At 41.0% G+C, this 18947-nt stretch overlaps 1 protein-coding gene across 1 annotated transcript in view; it reads left to right on the top strand.

Annotated features, from left to right (window-relative positions):
- The first annotated feature begins 348 nt into the window (after positions 1 to 348).
- Positions 349 to 18947, top strand: part of ppfia4 (PTPRF interacting protein alpha 4) — a 52636-nt gene continuing 34037 nt past the window's right edge. The window contains exon 1 of the mRNA XM_062442871.1: positions 349 to 606. Within this exon, the coding sequence (XP_062298855.1) occupies positions 349 to 606 (258 nt within the window). The remainder of the gene's footprint in view (positions 607 to 18947) is intronic.

Raw genomic sequence — 18947 nt, 5'->3', positions numbered from 1 at the left:
ATATCACGCCGGGATTTCTACATGTGAGTGCATGGCGCGCCGGGCAGGGCGGATCTGCTCACTGGGTGAAAAAACGCCGGTTAATAAGGATGAAAGGTCAATCATCATCTCATCATTTCAATCACTCTGATTAGGTAAGGCGATATAAAGCTTAAGATTGTTTTTAATGCAATGGGAATACGGTGCTACATACGATTGCACAGGCTCTCCGTTGCTACTGGGCGTAAATAGGCCCTCTTATCAGTTATTATAAGTCTGTTTATCAGGCGTGTAACCCATATTATTTCCCCTCTTTATCCCGACAGCGACACTGTCCTATAGCGCTGCCCAGACCACAGAGCAGGAAAGATGATGTGCGAGGTGATGCCGACCATCAACGAGGGAGACTCGGCTGGTCCTCCGAGAGGAACCAGCGGTGTCCCGAACGGTTCGGACCAGGAGGCCAACTTCGAGCAGCTGATGGTCAACATGCTGGACGAGAGGGACAAGCTGCTGGAGTCCCTCAGGGAGACTCAGGAGACCCTCATCCATTCTCAGACCAAGCTGCAGGGGGCGCTGCATGAGAGGGACGTGCTCCAGCGGCAGATCAACGCTGCGCTGCCTCAGGTGAGGAGCAGCCGGTCTGTGGAGGGGGAGGGTCGTGCTGTGGGGCCAGATGGACAAAAATGTTGTTCTAGGGAGCAGCATCGTTTGGTACAATGTGGTAGCCTACTGAATTGGACAACTGCATGCTGTTAGCCAATGTGAGGCGATAGCCTTATGGTGATTGTGAAACTTCAAGGCAGGATGACCAACATGCAAAGAGGGAAACTTACTGGCTGCAAAACTCCAGGGTCCCTGAAAGCTGCAGGCTTACTTGGTGTCCACTAGATTGACTGTTTTGATTGGGAATATGCACCGATAAAGGACACTAAATAATATTATAAGGGCATTAAGGTGGGTCCTTTTTTTCTTGAAGCCCTGTTATGAGACAGTTTTCCACACAAATCTGCAAAACAGTGGCCAGATGTTTTAGCATACAAAAACATACAGATTGCATGGAAAATGGGAAGGTAACTGGGATCCAGCATTTTTTTTTGCCCCAGGGCCAACTGAGCTGTCCGTGATGTTACTCATACATTAAATGATTTTGAATAAATTAAAGGACACTATTCTTTATTTTTCTTAGTAACAGGGCCAGTAAAATCACAGATGGAAATCTCAAGAGCTCATCCTGATAAAACTGAATAGGACTGTTTCATTTGCAAAGAACGGGCTAGTGCATGTTTTCTTTAGGCTGAGATTTCCTAGGTATACATCTTTACTTGGGGAACCCCTCTAACACAAGGCCCAGGATATCACCATGAGAAAAAAACTATGAAGATGATGGGGGTATACATACTTCAAAGGCTCATAAGTGGCAGCGCGCCAGAAAGGAGGATCTAAATGTCTAGTAGGTAGAAAAGTAACGTAGCAGTCTATGTTGAAAGGTGAATCGAGGGTTTTTACTCACTTTATGCCAGATGTTGAGAGCCCTGCTGGCCAGAGAAGAGGGCAAAGCCCCCTATCATTATCTGGATTGAAACAGCCTCACCTCTCTATGCAGTGACCTGCCTGCCTGTCTGTGCCATTCAGTGGTAAAGTAAGAGATAGGATCTGATGGTGAACTGGGATATATCTGACGAAAGCCTGTGACTGTGTGCATTTGAGAGAAAGAGAGCTGAATAAGGGCTGCTGCAGTCACCGAGCATGACGACAATGAATCCTCAGCACATAAAGCTGTGTTACCCTCTGACCCTCTGGTCTAAATGCGTGGCATGATGTCACAGTAGTGTACAGTGTGTGTGTGGGTGAGAGAGAGAAAACCAATGCTGACGATGACAGCCTCACTGCAGCTTCTTGTGAAAGAAACATGGCTGCTTGCTAGTGTACATTGCCCTGGGCAGCTTGCTTCCACACATGCATTTGGTGTGTGTGTGTGTGTGTGTGTGTGTGTGTGTGTGTGTGTGTGTGTGTGTGTGTGTGTGTGTGTGTGTGTGTGTGTGTGTGTGTGTGTGTGTGTGTGTGTGTGTGTGTGTTTGTGTGTGGGAGATAGTGGGAAGAGGCTGTCATGCTTGTTTTCTAATCCTGCTTGGTTCAGCGTAATGTTTTATTCTAGCAATAATACAAGTATTACTTATACAGTCATAGACCTCAGGGACATTATGCAGACATTATGACTGGCATGCACATGAAGCCGCCTCTCGCACTCCCTCTGTCTCAAAACACCACACACCCTTGTCCACGCACACATGGCAAACACAGCAGTGGTCATTTCCACACCAGCCACAGAGCAGAGAGAGATGATGCAATGGAGTGGGTGAAGCAATACTGAGAAATGAGGAAAATCTCAGTTGGAATTGATTTCTACTCAGTTTTGCTTCACTCAGCTGAAGAATGAGGATAGTCTGGCCTTGTTGCGTTGAAAATAATGGAGTGCATCCTGTAATGATGAGGAGGAAGTGTGGAAAAAAGAACATTTTGTATCTGATGTCTCAACTTTGGTTGTGATGAACATATTAGAGCCGCATGGTGGTAGGCAATGCTGCTGCTGACCTGATTACCCTATGTGTCAGTGGTAATTAGGTTGATTTGTGACTACGCTCAACATGATCAAAGTCTGTGTTTTTATGCCCTGGACTACAATACAATATGACAGCTCCCTGTTTGCTCTTGCCACCTTTGCTGTGTAGCCCTCCAGTCAGCAGTGTGTACATTCCTGCTGTATTTTTTTTCTGCGTGTGTTCACTTCTCGCTGCTTTTAAGGTGTAGCTGATGTATAAGTATTCGCACAGCAGGACAGCCTCTTTTCTCCCAAATCCAAGCACTCTTTCCCCCACACAAACATTTGTCATTTCCACCTAGGTGTGTGTGTGCATGTGTGTGTCTTGTTTTGTCTTCTGTAATTTTCCTGACTCTATGGGACTGGTCTGACCCAGAACTGTCAGATCTTTGTCTTTCCTCCATACACGTACACATACACACATACACAAACACGCGCGCACACACGCACAAACACACATACATACATGTATGTACAAACAAATTGCAAGAGGGATTCAAAATTCAATACTCTTCAATGTCGTCTTTGTTAAAAATACATAAAACACATCACCTTGGCATCATTCTTCAAATTTATGTTTGCCTCAGCAGCGTCATAAAAATGGGACAACGTTGCCAGTTTGCCACACATACACATACACACACACACATATACACACACACACATACACTGTACACAGACTAGGATGGATATGTTCATTAGCTACAGAGAAAAGAGTTTCAGATTAACATGTCAGCCCATTACAGAGCATAATGCTTCTAATACAGCCCTCAGAGATGGGTTTGCCCATAGACAAATTAGGTTTTAATCACACACAGAGACTCACGCATGCATGTGTATGCCTGTATGCAAGCGCATGCATGCTCGCACACGCACACACACGCACACGTACATACACACACACACACATATGTAGTGCCTCCTCCTCTGTGTGGAAAAAAAACTGTTCTGACACTGTCAAATGCAATGTGTTGTAAGGCAACATGTGTATTTAACACAGAGAAAGAAAAGCAGAAGACAAGTGGGTGAACACTGTGTGTCCAAGCTATATTTCTAATAATATATTTCTATATTATTACTATACTTACTTCTTTTAGTAAGTGCTGTACAATGACTTGGAAGGGTACTATTGTTAAAGGGCTTGTTGTTCTTCTATTAAGTTGGGTGACTCTCAAGAGACACTTTTAAAAATATGGTCAAAATGAAATGAATAGTTAAATATTTTGGGAAATAAGCTTATTGACTTCCTTGCTGAGAACTAAATGAGAATTTAAATACCACTCTCAGGTCTTCTAAGTAAAGCTACGACATATCCAGTGGTTCCAAGTTCAGAAATACACCTACCAAAATCTCTAAAGTTTACAGATTTATACGTTTCATCTTCTATATTTAATCAATCCACAAACAGAAATGTTAAAGTTATGTGCAATAACCATTTCTTAACCTTAATCCTATCATTCCATATTTTCATGACTTTGTTAATTCATTTGTATAATTAGTGCTTTTTAAAAATACCAATGTATTGTGGTCCTGGGGAACCCCAGTCAAAATTATCCAATTGCACCTTTGCAGTTTTAATTGATGGAACTCTTTATTGAGTTGATGAAATTTTGGACCAAGCCAGGCTAGCTGTGTCCCCCTGCTTATAGTCTTTATTCTAAGCTAGACTAAATGCCTTCTTGCATAAGCTCTTAAACTGATATGCAAAGCAGAGAAATTCATCAACAGCTCCCATTGCTCCAGTGAGAGACCTCCACTCCAAAAAACTAATATCCTCTATGAGATTATATGTTATCAGTAGCTTCCATTTCTCCATTTTTCAAAGAGGTGAGCGCCTTTATGGTGTGTGTGTGTGTGTGTGTGTGTGTGTGTGTGCGTGTGTGTGTGTGTGTGTGTGTGTGTGTGTGTGTGTGTGTGTGTGTGTGTGTGTGTGTGTGTGTGTGTGTGTGTGTGACACAGAGTGTTGTGATGTTTGGACACCTGTTCCAGTCAGACACAACAACACTGGCTATTTTTGCCGGAACACAAATACACACAGAGGGAAAAAACACACACAAACACACACACATCACTGCACTTCCAAAACAACAACTGCCCCTTGTTCTGAATTCTAAGCCCTCTGTCCCCACGGAAACACACCCACACACAGACACACCTACACATGCACACAACATTTTGCATGTTGTTTACTAGATCTCACACATACCACTGACCTGTCCTTTGACCCTGCATAGCTGTGATCGCTGTTTACCCTTGTTCAGACACATAAACATATTTTTGTTGCACACTTACCTCAAACACATTCATGTGTGTATGAAGAAACATGTGCCTTTGCTTTTATGTGTACGAGCTCCATCCTTCCTTCTGTCTCAGGTATCAGTGTTTCCAGTTCAGTATCCTCTCCAAATACCTGCTTTTATATTCTTCATCCCCATCTAGTTTGTCTCTCTTTCCTTATCTGTAAACTCGGCCTATTTCTATTTCACTTTCTGTCTTTTTTTCACATTCTCTCCATCTATCTAACCCATCAATAACCCAGTAGTCCATTAACTGGTCCTTCAGACAGTACTCGTCCCCTCCTGCTCCTTCATCTGACCTCTGCCCACAGCACAACACCAGTCTAATATGGCAGGGAAGGTGACACATTGCTCACTCTTCAAAGCACTTCGAAGGACCTTGTGTCTATATGATAATCAATAATGCTATCGCAAAATCAGGGGCTTATGCAGTATTTACCTGAAACCATATTCTTTTAACACGTGCTGAGCATAACCCAGTGCTCATTGCAATTAGTTTCTGTCAAATAATAAACACTAACACAAAAAATGTATACTCTGTACTTTTTTCTCTGATCATATAATACTGTATTTTTCCCTCTTACCTTCTATTTTTGATTGTTATGCACCACAACATCAAAACAAATTAATTAATTTATGTGCAAACGCACTTTGCAGCAAATCTGATTCTGAGTCTGATTTAGACTGTATTTTATTTAGGCAATGCTCTAATATGGCTGCTTATGTTTGCTGATCTACAGTGATTTAACTTCTCACTTTGCTGCAGTGATGTAGAAGTATGACATCACTGTTACACCTGTGGTTAAAGGTGTAAGAGAACGCATCTTAACATCAGTGATACTGGGTGTGGTCAGTGCAGTGAAACACTAAATACAAAAACTATTAATAATATTGTTTGCACAATATAGCAAAAAGAACATACAATATTAAACAATCAGACAAAAAATAGGTGTAGCCCTTCTACCCTCAATATATGTAGGTATATATACATACACCGGTTTAAAACACAAGGTAAGGATGGTTGTGGCTGTGAATCAGAGGTAGAGTGGGTAGTCCACTAATTGGAAGATTGGTGGTTCGATTCCCAGCTCCTCCTGCCTGCATGTTGATGGGCAAGATACTTAACCCCAAATTGCTCCCAATGGATGCGCCAACGATGTATGAATGTGTGAGTGAATGTTAGTTTCCCCCTGATGAACAGGTTGGCATCCTGCATGGCAGGCCTTTCCATCAGTGTATGAATGTGTTTGTGAATGAGTGAATGTGACATGTAGTGTAAAAGCGCTATGAGTGGTTGGAAGGCTAGAAAAGCACTATATAAGAACAGACCATTTAGTTGTGTTTTTTCTGTTTGCTGATTGTGTTCTTGTCTTATGTGTTTCTTGTTCTCGGGTCTCTCTTGGAAAATACATCTTAATCTCAATGAGACTGCCTTATTAAATAAAGATTAAATACAAAAATAATAATAATAATAATAATCCTATTTTATGGTAAATATCGGGTTGCCTAATAGCAAGCAGGGTATTTCACACTCTTTTACTTGAACCCAAGCCAACAGGAGTGAGCCTTGCAGGCTTGGTACCCAGCCATCATGGTTACTGTACCAGAGGTGTGTTTTGCTTACAGGTACAGTGTGAGAGGGAATGAATGTCAAAGCTAATATACCTTGCACTGCAAAGGAAGGAAGAAGAGCTCCAAGGTCCCCCTGCACTGTAGCTGATGGTGGCCCGAGCTTATCATGACACACATATTCAGCAAGGCACAAACACTCTTACTCACATCTGTATCCATCCACAAACAAATAATAACAGACACACACACGCTCACTGCCTGTGTTTTCTTAAATGTCAGCACGGGCTGTCGACATGTCATCCTGAGTCTGTAGGTTTGTATGTGTGTGAGGGAGAATGCCTACAGCTAGTGTTGTTTATGCATGGATGGCTGGGGCAGCTTTGTGCACCATGATAGGAGAATATCGAGGAGGGTGGGCGAAGCCAGTTGAAAAATGACCACATCTCATTGGTCTGCTACTGGAGCCCAAATCTTGTGCTACATGTTATGTAAGCACCAAATACTGGAATTTGGGTTGATGTGGAGGAAAGTGGAGCATAAAGTGAGCAGCTGAATGTCACCAAGAAACCCTGAAAGAGAGAGGAAGAGAAAGAGAGGCCATGAGACATAAAGAGAGAAAGAGATAGGAAAACATCCTTAAGGACTCCAACGAGATGGAGGTGCTGTCCACATCTTCACTTTTAGATGTTCAACTAATTAAACATGTACAACAATTTTCAACTTAAACTTAACCACCTCAAGTTTTAAACCTAAATAATGCCAATTTTAAGGAAAAATTATGATAACATTGTACTCATCAGATTGTGAGATCTTAGGACATAGCAGTCAGGGGATCAGACAGGCTACAAATAATCAAGCAGTTAAATCAGATTTTTTAAACCACTTCATTTTAAATTGAGCACAATTTAAATTGGTAATAATCCATCATAGCACAGGAACACTGTGAGTGCAAACAACTACGGCAAGAATGAAAGGTCAAAGTTGAACCAGAACTTTAAACTGTTTTCAGTATGTTTATGATGGACAATTAACTTGGTGAGTGTAATGTTATTATCAGTGATGGAAATGATGGCCAAAACTACAAGAATAACATCCAAGTTGCAATAAACCAAGATTATTTGATCTGTTTATGCCTTTGCCTAACTGTCCACTTTTCACCGATTTGCTTCTTTGTAACTTTGGTCTGATCTGTAATCTCACAAGAAAGAGACACATTCAAATGACCCAAGAAGAAGTGAGAAGTGAGTCTAATTAACAATCTACCTCCCAGCAGTGGACTGACATCACACCTCTCTCTCTCTCTGTCCCTCTGTCTTTTCCTTTTTCTCTCTCCTCTCTCCTGCTGCATCTTGACAGCTTTACACAATGTATCTTATTCTTCACTCCTTAGCAGTTCACAGTCCAGTCTTGATTGAAGCCCACCCCAAAGCTGTTGAACCGGGTCAGACTGGTCACTGGCAAGGGCTTGTGCACAGCTTTCGGGCCCCTGAGCACTAATAGATTATTAGTGTGCAAAGCTAGTACCCCCATGCCGCCCTGCCACACCACAGCTACAGCGCTCTATCTCTCAGTAGCATCCATCCTTCGCTCCCTCCATCCCTCTGCCAGTACCATCTGGCTCTCAGCACCAGGCACATTTAGCTCAGCCGGGCGCCAATTTGTCCCCCAGGCTGCCTAGTAGAGAGAAGCAGAGTCAGAGAAGGAAGAGAAAGAGTGGGAAAGAAAAATATATAAGACGTAGATATATAGACAGAGTAAGATTTAGCAAAGACAGACAGCAAGAGAGAAAAAAGGCAGAATCAAGCATACCTGATGGTCCCCAGCAGCGAGGGACATGCTCTGATAATGGGGAGAATGAACAGTCACTGTAAGTGTGTGTGTGCGCGTTTCCTCTCCCTGGTAATAAGAGCAGAGTGATTGGAGTTGCAGGACCACCAGAGGGGAAGGCGAGAGTAATGAAGGAGGGAGGCAGAAAAGGACAGAATGAGAAAGAGGTGGAGGAGGAGGAGGAGCAGGGGGAAGTGAGACAAAGTTTTCCAGCCAGCAGTTAAGCCTACAGTGGCCCTGCCATGTCTAACAACTACACTATTGGAACTCTGTCAGTTTGCTTTCCCTCTTGCGACTCCCTCAGAATAGAAGATAAGGCATTGGTGGCTGGGAGGGGGTGTGAATGTTGGACTGTTGGGGTGTTACAGTGGGGGAGGCAATGTGTGTGTGTGGATCACAGAGCCCAAGGTTATGAACTTCAAGGGTATATACTAGAAATTGTGCTGTTAGCACACATATGAGCAAAGACAGAAGAAAAAACAAGACAGCACATGCACACAGGCCCTCTCCGATAACACACACTTGCATATACATACACAGAACACATATAGTAAAGCAGTGTGTGTGTGTGTTCTCTTCCCCAGCAAGAGACTTAAGCAGCAGCAGAGGCAGCGGCATCAGAAGCTAAGTTCCCGGCTGGACCCTTAAAGGGATTTAAAGAACTTCAAAATGCTTCATCTGCTCCATGAAATACGGCTTGTCAGTGTCTCACAACATAGCACACAGCACCCACTGCTGACTGTCAATAACACCCACATGTGCAAGCGTGCACACACACACACACACACACACACACACACACACACACACACGCAGAGAGATCTGAGAGAGTGTGGCAGTGCAAGTAAAATGTAGGATTTGGGAGAAGGACACAGTGGTAGTAGGACCAATATTACTATTTAGCCAATGGCTGCGTGAAGCATGTATTTCTCCATGTTTATATGTACATTATGTGTCTAAGCTATGGAACACATCATACTTTTATGTGTTTATTCATTTGTGCTGTATCACTTGAATATGAATCATAAATGTGCATAATCTGTTGGTGATATTTTTCTAAAATGTTAATATTCTTCTTAATTAGTAGCTGTTGAAAACTGGCATAGTTAAGCAGCAAAAATGTGAATAATGTAAATGCTTTTGTTCAGGTGTAGTGTGATAAACAATATGTTTAAAATACCAATTGCCTGTAATGAATCTTGAGTGACCACCCAAATTAACCTACATTGGAAGTGACAGCATAGAAATCTGTTTTTCATTATGAATTGTGGTCTTTTTTTGCAATTTTCAATTGTTTGGAAAGTATTTTACCGTTAAGCTAAGTTGTAGATGTTCAGGAACCAGTGACAGCGACACCAACTGACAGCTTTATATCCCAGTATGTGGGGCACTGAAACATGAGCAGATTAATCCAGTTTCACCAAGCTGTAAACACAGCATTAACATCACAGCTGATAACATTGTTTTATATAAAAAAAAGTATTTTAGAAGACCAAATTTAAAACACAGCCACCTCTTTAACATGAAAACGTGAAAATGTAGGTTGCAGATTACTTTGTATCATGAAGGCAGTGTTCCTACAGTTAACTTACAATTGTCCTGATGAAAGATAAAATAATTGCAGCTGTGATAACTTTTCATAGTTGTAAAATCCTGTCTCTGTGTATTATAAACCACTGTGCAGCGTTTGGCTTTTGATAAGACTATAAACTCCTGGATCTGTAACTAAAACTGGTCTTTTTGGATTGTATTGTATGTCCCTACCACCACAGGCCCTTGTGTTGTTTTAACGCAGCGTTGTTTTAACGCAGGACTGTTTGCAGTTTAAAAGCCAGATAACATTGTCTGCCTTTTGGTTCTGGGCAGAAGGAGTTTAGCGGGAAACATGGTTGATGAGAGCAGTTAGACTCAACCAAAACTAAAACAATGTACTAAAGATGCTAAAATGCTCCATAGAGCTGATGGGAACTGCAGAGTCAGGTGATATTTATCTTTTGGTTTGCCAACACGAACAACACCTTTTACATTACACATATCAGTCATTTGATCCATTATTGATGTAAAAATATTGATTAGTGCAGCTTCAACCTGATTATCCAAGCCAAGGATCAACATACCTCTGTTGGGAACCAGGAAGTAGCCCTGCAATGCACTTTTGTTTTCATTTCTAAATAAGTGGTTTAAATTAGTTGATTGTCTTTTTTTTTTGCCCACACTGAGTGAGCCCTTCCCGTTATTGTAACTATCCAGCTTGGCTGATACATCACACACAGTCGCACAGTGCACTCATACTTGGATGTGTCTCTGAGAAAGACGTATGTGCTGATGTGAATGAGATGCTAGCCAGCTCAGAGCGCTATCATGGCTGGCCAGACACCGAAAATACACTGTGTTCTGAGGATAGTCTTTGATAAATACATGATGACATACACCAACTTTACAGCGCTGAATAGACCTTACTCTTGGCTGATTTGAACAGCACAAATTCACTGAGCACATACTGGAGAAACAAACAAGATATTTTTGGTGCACGTACATCCACAGAAAGCTCTTAGATCTCCTTGTCTTAGTATTAAATCAAGACTGGTTTATTCAGCACCACCTACATCATGCCTCAGTTCTCAGCTGCAGTCTGTTATTCATTTACTTCCAGCTCCATTCACAGACACGTGGGCTGGTTCAGACACTCAAATGTGTGTGCACAGTTTTACACAAACACACACACACACACACACACACACACACACACACACACACACATATATATATATATATATATATATATATATATATATATATATATATATATATATAAATGTGTCTGTTTCTTTGAGTTTCTGGTGGAGTTGCTCTGTTGCTTCTTTTTACCATATTTGTTTTCATTACTTTTTATTTCTCCCAGTTTGTCATAAATCACAGGAACCTGTTGTTTAAAATTGCTCTATGAATACACTGTAATTGACTCAATCTTGAACCAATATCCATATTAACATTACCACCAAGCTGATCTGTTCTCTCTCATCAAAGTCTTTCTCTTTTTCCCTTCCCTTTTCTCTTTTTCTGTCCCAGTGTTTCTCCTTCTCTCCTGCTCCCTCGCTCCCTGTCTTATCAGCAGTGATGGCTTTAAGAGTGTATGCTGAGAGGTCTATTAGTTAGCTATCGCTCTGTCAGATAATGCTTCATATCTCTCAGTTAGCTCACTGTACTTACAGCTTTGCTCTGACTACATGAGGTGGGAGCACAGCTGCTCAGATGATAAACTGGGGCACAAAACTCCACATTCTTTTAAAAATATATATTTTTGGATGCAGCATGTGATGGATTTTAGTTTTTTGCAGAGTGATTGATGAAGCAAAGCTGGATGAATCGAATCTCTAAATGTTGTTTTATTAACAGGTTTATAAACATATACCATATAAAGAGGAATGGTGTGTGTGTGTGTGTGTGTGTGTGTGTGTGTGTGTGTGTGTGTGTGTGTGTGTGTGTGTGTGTGTGTGTGTGTGTGTGTGTGTGTGTGTGTGTGTGTGTGTGTGTGTGCATGTGTATGTCCTTCAGCAATTGCATGTGTGTAGTGATTTGACCTAAACCAGCTCATTAAACTAAAAGGGCCTGTGAGTTTCCACATCTCCATAGTAGCCTGAGAACATTACATTATGTTTATATGAGGGTATGCTTGTGTGTGTGTGTGTGTGTGTGTGTGTGTGTGTGTGTGTGTGTGTGTGTGTGTGTGTGTGTGTGTGTGTGCGTGTGTGCGTGCGTGTGTGTGTGTGTGTGTGTGTGTTTGTGTGTGTATTCTCACGTCTTAGTATTGCTAGTTTCAGTGGTGCCAAGGAAACATTTGTTCTGTAATTGCATTGTATAGTCCATGTAGTACATTTAATTATATTGCCAATAGCTTGACTGCTCCACCACATATTGTAATTGTACGAATAACTGATACACACAACATCATCTCAATGGCCAGCTCTGTCTGTCGATGATGAAGGTCAGTAAGCATTGTGGTGCCCCATTAGAATAATGGGGGCCGTGATGTGGCCTGCCCTAGTGCAAGAAGAACATCATTCACACTTAGCTGCCTTCCTCTTTCTCTCCGTCACCGTATGCCCCGCACTGTCTCTTCTTGCCCTCAATTCTACACTCCAATACCCCTTTAATTTCCTCATGCCAACTCTCACTCACTCTGTCTCTCTCTCACACACACACAATAAGACTTAAAATACAGATGTATACACTCAGTGTCGGTGACTTCAGATGGACGCCTTGCAGATGTGTCTGACAGCTTGAAGTGTAGCATTTCGCTTCAAACCTCAAGCAAGGGGCTCATTGTAAATATCCTGAAAGTATTGAATATAAAAAAGAATGTAAGTGCACTGAAAATTGATTGTGGCTGTTTATTTAATTGGTATTGGCCTGCGGTATATGCAATTAGAAATGGCCTGGATCTGGATAACTGTAATTAGGAAAATGCAGTAGACAACATTCTGATTTACCTAGAATTGATGATATATCTGTCTGTTTGTTTTTAACAGGAACCATATTGTGTTTTCCACAATATGTTTCCAGTTCAGGTTTTCTAGATTCCTTTCAACAGTAGACACCACAAAGATTTCTCAATAGACTCAATAATCTTACTAGTAGCGACATCTTTTCTGTTATAGATTTGCAGTACATGATGATTGTTGAGTGTTGTAGAGTTTTACATCAAAGATCTTTTTTTTCCCCACTACATTGTAAAGTAGCAATGTGTTATCGGTCACGTACTGTAACAATGAAATGTTTCAGTTGCAGTGGAGTCTTACAAATACCAGCTCAGTGCAATGAGTTTTTTAATCTGTTGACTTAATCTATCTATCTGTCTATCTGTCTATTGTCTATCTGTGTGTGTGTGTGTGTGTGTGTGTGTGTGTGTGTGTGTGTGTGTGTGTGTGTGTGTGTGTGTGTGTGTGTGTGTGTGTGTGTGTGCGCGTGTGTGTGTGTGTGTGTGTGTGTGTGTGTGTGTGTGTGTGTGTGTGTGTGTGTATGTGTGTGTGTTTATACATATATACATATATAGATACATACATATATATAGATAATATTTCAAATAGAAATAGTAGAGTTAGTGATAGTAGTGGAGTTAGGGTTCTACTACTATTAAAAAAAATAGTTTTTTTTGAAAAAAGAACTGTTTAGTTCTTCTTCATATCTAGTGTCTTGCATGTTGTTTTTATGCACATTGGGAAATAATGTATTCTCTAGGTCCAAGTCAACATTCAGATAGAAAATGTGGGATGTTTTGCACTTAAATTGCAGTTGTATAATTTATTATACATATATTCTAAACATTTTCATATGTGGTGGATTAGCTTTCAAAATCTGTTATTAAAGCTTAAGCATTGGACACTTCAACATAGCCCTGGCATAATTTTCTAGCGAGTAAAACTGTGTTTGGGCTTTTTTGGAAAGCTTGCGGATTCTACTGTGGCTCAGATCCTGATGGAGCATCATTAAATTCAGGTGCACAGGAAAGGGCAACAACTGAATTCTGAGCATGTACAAGAAATGTTGTGTTAACAGTATGTGGTTTTTTTTGGCCATCAAGGTAAAAATGTTCAGCGATGAGATGTCGGGATGTGGGATGGATCTAAACACATAATACGATACCCATGAGCCCTAGTCACAGTTTTTTTAAAGAAAATAATGATCATTATTTGCAACATAGTTGTTAAATTTATCCAGCTTTGACCCAGAGTCTGAAAGTGAGCTTATTTAAACTTATGAATGTTTTATTACATTTCTACAAAAAGTAACTGCACTCACTATTTGAAGTTCATGCAACATAATCTAAAGCTCTGTGATTGTTTCTCACCAAAAGGGTGAAAGGTCATTTTATTAATTTGGGAATTGCAGTCTTATTGAGAGGATACCAGTTTGGTCTGCGTTCAGCTGATGGCCTGGTCCAGTACATGTTGGCTTGACACAGGAACTGGAGTTGTGGGGAGGCTCCAGCAAAAGAGGAGAAATGCAAGTCCTGGTAACTCGAGAAAGTCCTGGTAACTTCAGTGTCATAGAATTTGTATGTTGTGTCTTCTTAGCTTGCTTGTAAATGTTTGACTACATTCAGGTTTAGAGGCTGTGTGATGCCGCAGCTTAACTGTGAGGACAGGACTTCGTGAAAGCTGCATGCAGGTTTTTAGTGCTGAAACTTGCTGTTGATGGTCAGTGTCCTTCCAAAGATTATTCAAAGGCACCAAAGACAGAGATGGACTGATTAATGAATAACTAATGACTCATGTTTCACATTTTTTTTGCTGTTTAGAAATTAGTGAACTAATGTCATAACTTTTTTAATGCAGAAAATTATTTCTTAAATTCTGGACATCTAAAATAACTCCTCTTACTTCACAACTCAATTCATTTTACAAACATCCAACAAATATTTTTCTAGTTCTGTTATCAGCTACCACTTCCTCTCTTAATGTTACTACTGTTTTAGCAGTCTATCACAAGTTCACTTTTTACATACAGGGTTTGTAAAAGAAAATTGTGCTTGTTGATGACGCATCAATATATTCCATGTAGTCACCAAGAGTGTTGCAGAGATAAATATTGCACTAGAATTTCATTCTAATATATAAATAGGCAAGCCAGTCTCACAATGCCATATAGTACTGGATACATAGCCATGAAAAATTAATAGATTTATGCTATTGCCATTCACTTTTGCTTTCTAGATGTGACTGCCGTGAGCTAGCACCTTTTGAAATTTAACAGGGGCAACATAAAAATTAGATTAAAATTTTACAACCATTGTGTATTGTGTATTGTGGTGAAGTAGCAAGTCGAGGGAGTGGGCGTGCACTCATCTCCTCTGCTCAAGTTTAGTGAAGGCGGCTTAAAAAAACCATGGCGAACTGTTTTAATTTTGACACCATTAAGCATGTGGCCTCTTACAACTGAGAGACTGAGGGAAGACTATTTTGAATGAGTGGTGGAGAAAGACTGAGACAGAGAGGAAGTGCCTGTAGTTCAGTTACATAAAGGTCATATGAAGCTCCACAGCTTGCATCAGACAGTGCCATCTCTCCTCCCATCCCCCCCTCCACTTCCGCTGCCATCCTCCGATATTCCTCTCCATCCCTCCATCCTCTGCCTCTCCAGTTTCAGTCACATCCTTTTGTCATTGTGATCTGTTCATTTTTGCCATCTCCTATCTGATCCCCCGTTTCCTCTCTCCATGTCTTGTTCTCTCAGCCATCTCCAAGGCCTTTCTCTCTCTCTGCCACTGCTGGCATGTCAGCATCTAGTGTCACAAACCAAATGGCAACCTCCTCTCTTCCCTTCTCTCTTTTTCTCTTCTCTTCTCTTCCTCTTTCCTCTTCTCTTCTTCTCTTCGCTTCTGAAGAGAAATGGGGTGTTGGTACCCTGGAGGGAGCATGCACGCAAACACACACACACACACACACACACACACACACACACACACACAGTCACCCAGAACTCTTGTGCTTTAATTGGTGAAGGTTGGTTGCAGACTTTTGCCAGGGCAGTGGGTGCATTGTAGAGTGGCAATTTTACTTTAAATGAGATTTCTTTCTTTTCTTTTCAATATTTCTTACCTTTCTGTCACTTTAAAACTATTGTCATCTGTCGTCTGTTGTTCTGTAATACATAAGATACTGTTTCCATGGTTCCCAAATAGTCCTGCCTGCTCATAGACAACTCACCATATCGAGGAGTGTGTACAGTAGGTGCAGATAACAGAATAAAGAGATGGAGCCTTACATACTGCTTTTATATATGTTTTTAAATATTGATATCATAATTTGATTAAAGATATTTAACAGAGGCACTGCCAAATTCTGATCCATTAGTTAGGTTTAATATTCCTGCTGTTTTAACAAGCCATCCGTCTTTATAGCCAGTTAGAGATTAGCAGTTACTCTAATGCAGCACAACTGCTATGGCTCTTGATTGGCAAACCTCCATAAACAGCTGCTTAAATCCTGTCTGTCTGATTTAGAGCATTTAACTGACACGCCCTGGGGAAGGCCTCCACAGTTCTGCAAGTTCTTCATTTTTATTCATGAAACTGAACTATATTCATAGAAAAGCATTCCATTTATCTCTTGCAACATTATATATTTGCAAATAGTAAAGATGGAAAGGTGAAAAAACCTTTCAAGAGTTGAGGTTGTTGTTCCCAGTGTCAAATTATGGCCATTTATTATAAGTGCAAGATCATCTAAATGTGTGTAAGTGTGTGTTTGCCATGTCAGCACATCTATTCCGTCTTAATCATCCTTGTCAGGTTGGTTTTATTCCCGTCATTGGGAAAAAATCACTTTACCTTTCCTTCCCTGCTACAAATGACATTTCATCCCCGCAGTACATTGCTGTTATCACACACACACATACGCAACATACATACTACACACTACAATACCCCGGTGGGAATACACCACAGATCCAGTTGGAGCTTGCTTAATGCTGACCCAACGGAATACATGTCCGTCCCTCCAGTGTCCCCCTTCACCCTGAGGGCACAGCGCCAATAAGTCCCACAATCACCCACAGATATCCACACATACAATATATTGTAAACTCATCAATATCCTGCATCCTCCTGTCTTTCCTCTCACTTACTCAACATCTCTGCTTGTCGGTCAGTCGGACTCCATAAATGCTTCGCAAGTGTGTGTGTTCACTTGCAGACTCAGGGTTTTCTTTTTCCTCCTCACCTCTCAAAGCACTGCAAATTTAGTCTCCATGGAAACAGGGGGGGAGGGAGAGGGAGGGGAAGATGTTGACTTCCTGACACCTTCTGTCCCGTGGGACACCAACTGTCAGCAATTCCATATGTGTGTATGTGTGTATGTATATGCATATTTTCTCAAATGTGATTATAATGATTAATATTTTTACTGTATGAATATAAACCTGCCCTGCATAATCATTTCAGTCATGGCTCTTAATACCAGGTGTAAATAGCTGTGTGTGTGTGTGTGTGTGTGTGTGTGTGTGTGTGTGTGTGTGTGTGTGTGTGTGTGTGTGTGTGTGTGTGTGTGTGTGTGTGTGTGTGTGTGTGTGTGTGTGTGTGTGTGTGTGTCGGTATGTATTCATTGGCATGTGAAGCTTCAACCTCGATGGCTGCTTCAGATCGGCTGCCAAAGCATAGCAGCTCAGTGTGTTAGTGGGTCTGGCTGAAGGACAGTGTGAAGGGATCCCCTGCTCACTGGGTTAGGATGGTGAAAGCAGTGTTTGACCAGGAGACAACAAACACGAAGAAGATGCATGTGTCTGCATGTGGGTTAATTAAATCAACAGAAGAATTATCTCCAGCTATTATGATAATCATTAATTAATCATTTTTTAAACAATAATCCCAAACATCCACTGGGTCCTATTTCTCAAATGTGTATTTGCTGATTTTGCTGAAGAGACAAGAGCTAAAATAGAAAAAATTCCACCTTCAGATGAATGTGGGAATAGTTTTCTAGTGTCAAACTGTGCACAAACATCATTCTGCACAGTGAAGCTCAAACACAGTAGCAGTAAAGAAGACACATTTTTGAGTGGAGGCAGACTTTAATATACCAAACAATTAACCAGGTAATTGAGAAGATTATCTGCAGATTAAGCAACAATGAAAAGAATTGTTAGTTTCACTCCAAGAATCATCATTGTTCCACTACAGTTTAAAGTAATGTAATTAACTCAAATGTTCATGCAACTCAAATGCTGGAGAAGTTGTAGTTTAGGATGCGGGTCCAGATGGAGTGGGACAGTAAAAATATGCCATGTTGGCATATTTGCACATCAGCACACTTAGGCTCCAGTAAACATGATACAGAGCACATAAAACCAAATGTTACTGTAATAGTTGGAAAATAGTGAAGACACAAACAATTTGATCCATCACCTGAAACATAATGTTATATAAAAGGAAGGGTGCTTGGCAAAGAATCAAGAAATGACTACAAAAAGGTTTGGGAAGAGAGCCTTTTTTAAGATATATATTTCTTTTTTTAGCAGGTAAATGGCTTAAAGGGTTAAAGGGTTGTTTCTGAGCTAAGGGTGACGATTCATCATTTTATGCTTTTATAGGATACAGTTTTTCAGTAATTCCTTAAATCACTGATGTTTCTATTGTGTAAATGAACTAAAGGCAGAAGAAAACTGGGTTTTAGTTCACAAAGTATACAGAAATCCCACACAGGAGGTAAAGATGGTTACCAAGAGAGATAAAGAACATAAATGTTGATAAAACAATATAAATGGGAAGAAATATGATGGAGGGAGGAATGACAGAAAGAATAAAGGAATAAAGGTGCAGGAATGTAGAAAATGAAGAATGTAGAAAAAAAGGAAGGAAATACAGTTTGAAGTTTGAAGATGTGTTTGAGCCGCTGGATTTATTAAATAGCCGTAGGCGCTGCATCCCTACCTACCACACCCCAGCGTTACCATGGATATTGGGCCTTGGCAGCACAGCTGTGTGTGTGTGTGTGTGTGTGTGTGTGTGTGTGTGTGTGTGTGTGTGTGTGTGTGTGTGTGTGTGTGTGTGTGTGTGTGTGTGTGTGTGTGTGTGTGTGTGTGTGTGTGTGTGTGTGTGTGTTGGTTAGAGGTGTGCCAGGATGACATCATACAGTAGCTTGCCGAGAAGGTCTACTGCAGGCACATGGCATCTA

This window comes from Scomber scombrus, chromosome 3 (genome assembly GCF_963691925.1).
Source record: "Scomber scombrus chromosome 3, fScoSco1.1, whole genome shotgun sequence".
Taxonomy (NCBI): Eukaryota; Metazoa; Chordata; class Actinopteri; order Scombriformes; family Scombridae; genus Scomber; species Scomber scombrus.
Note: the sequence above shows the minus strand (reverse complement) of the source record. Positions and strands in the feature narration are given on the sequence as shown.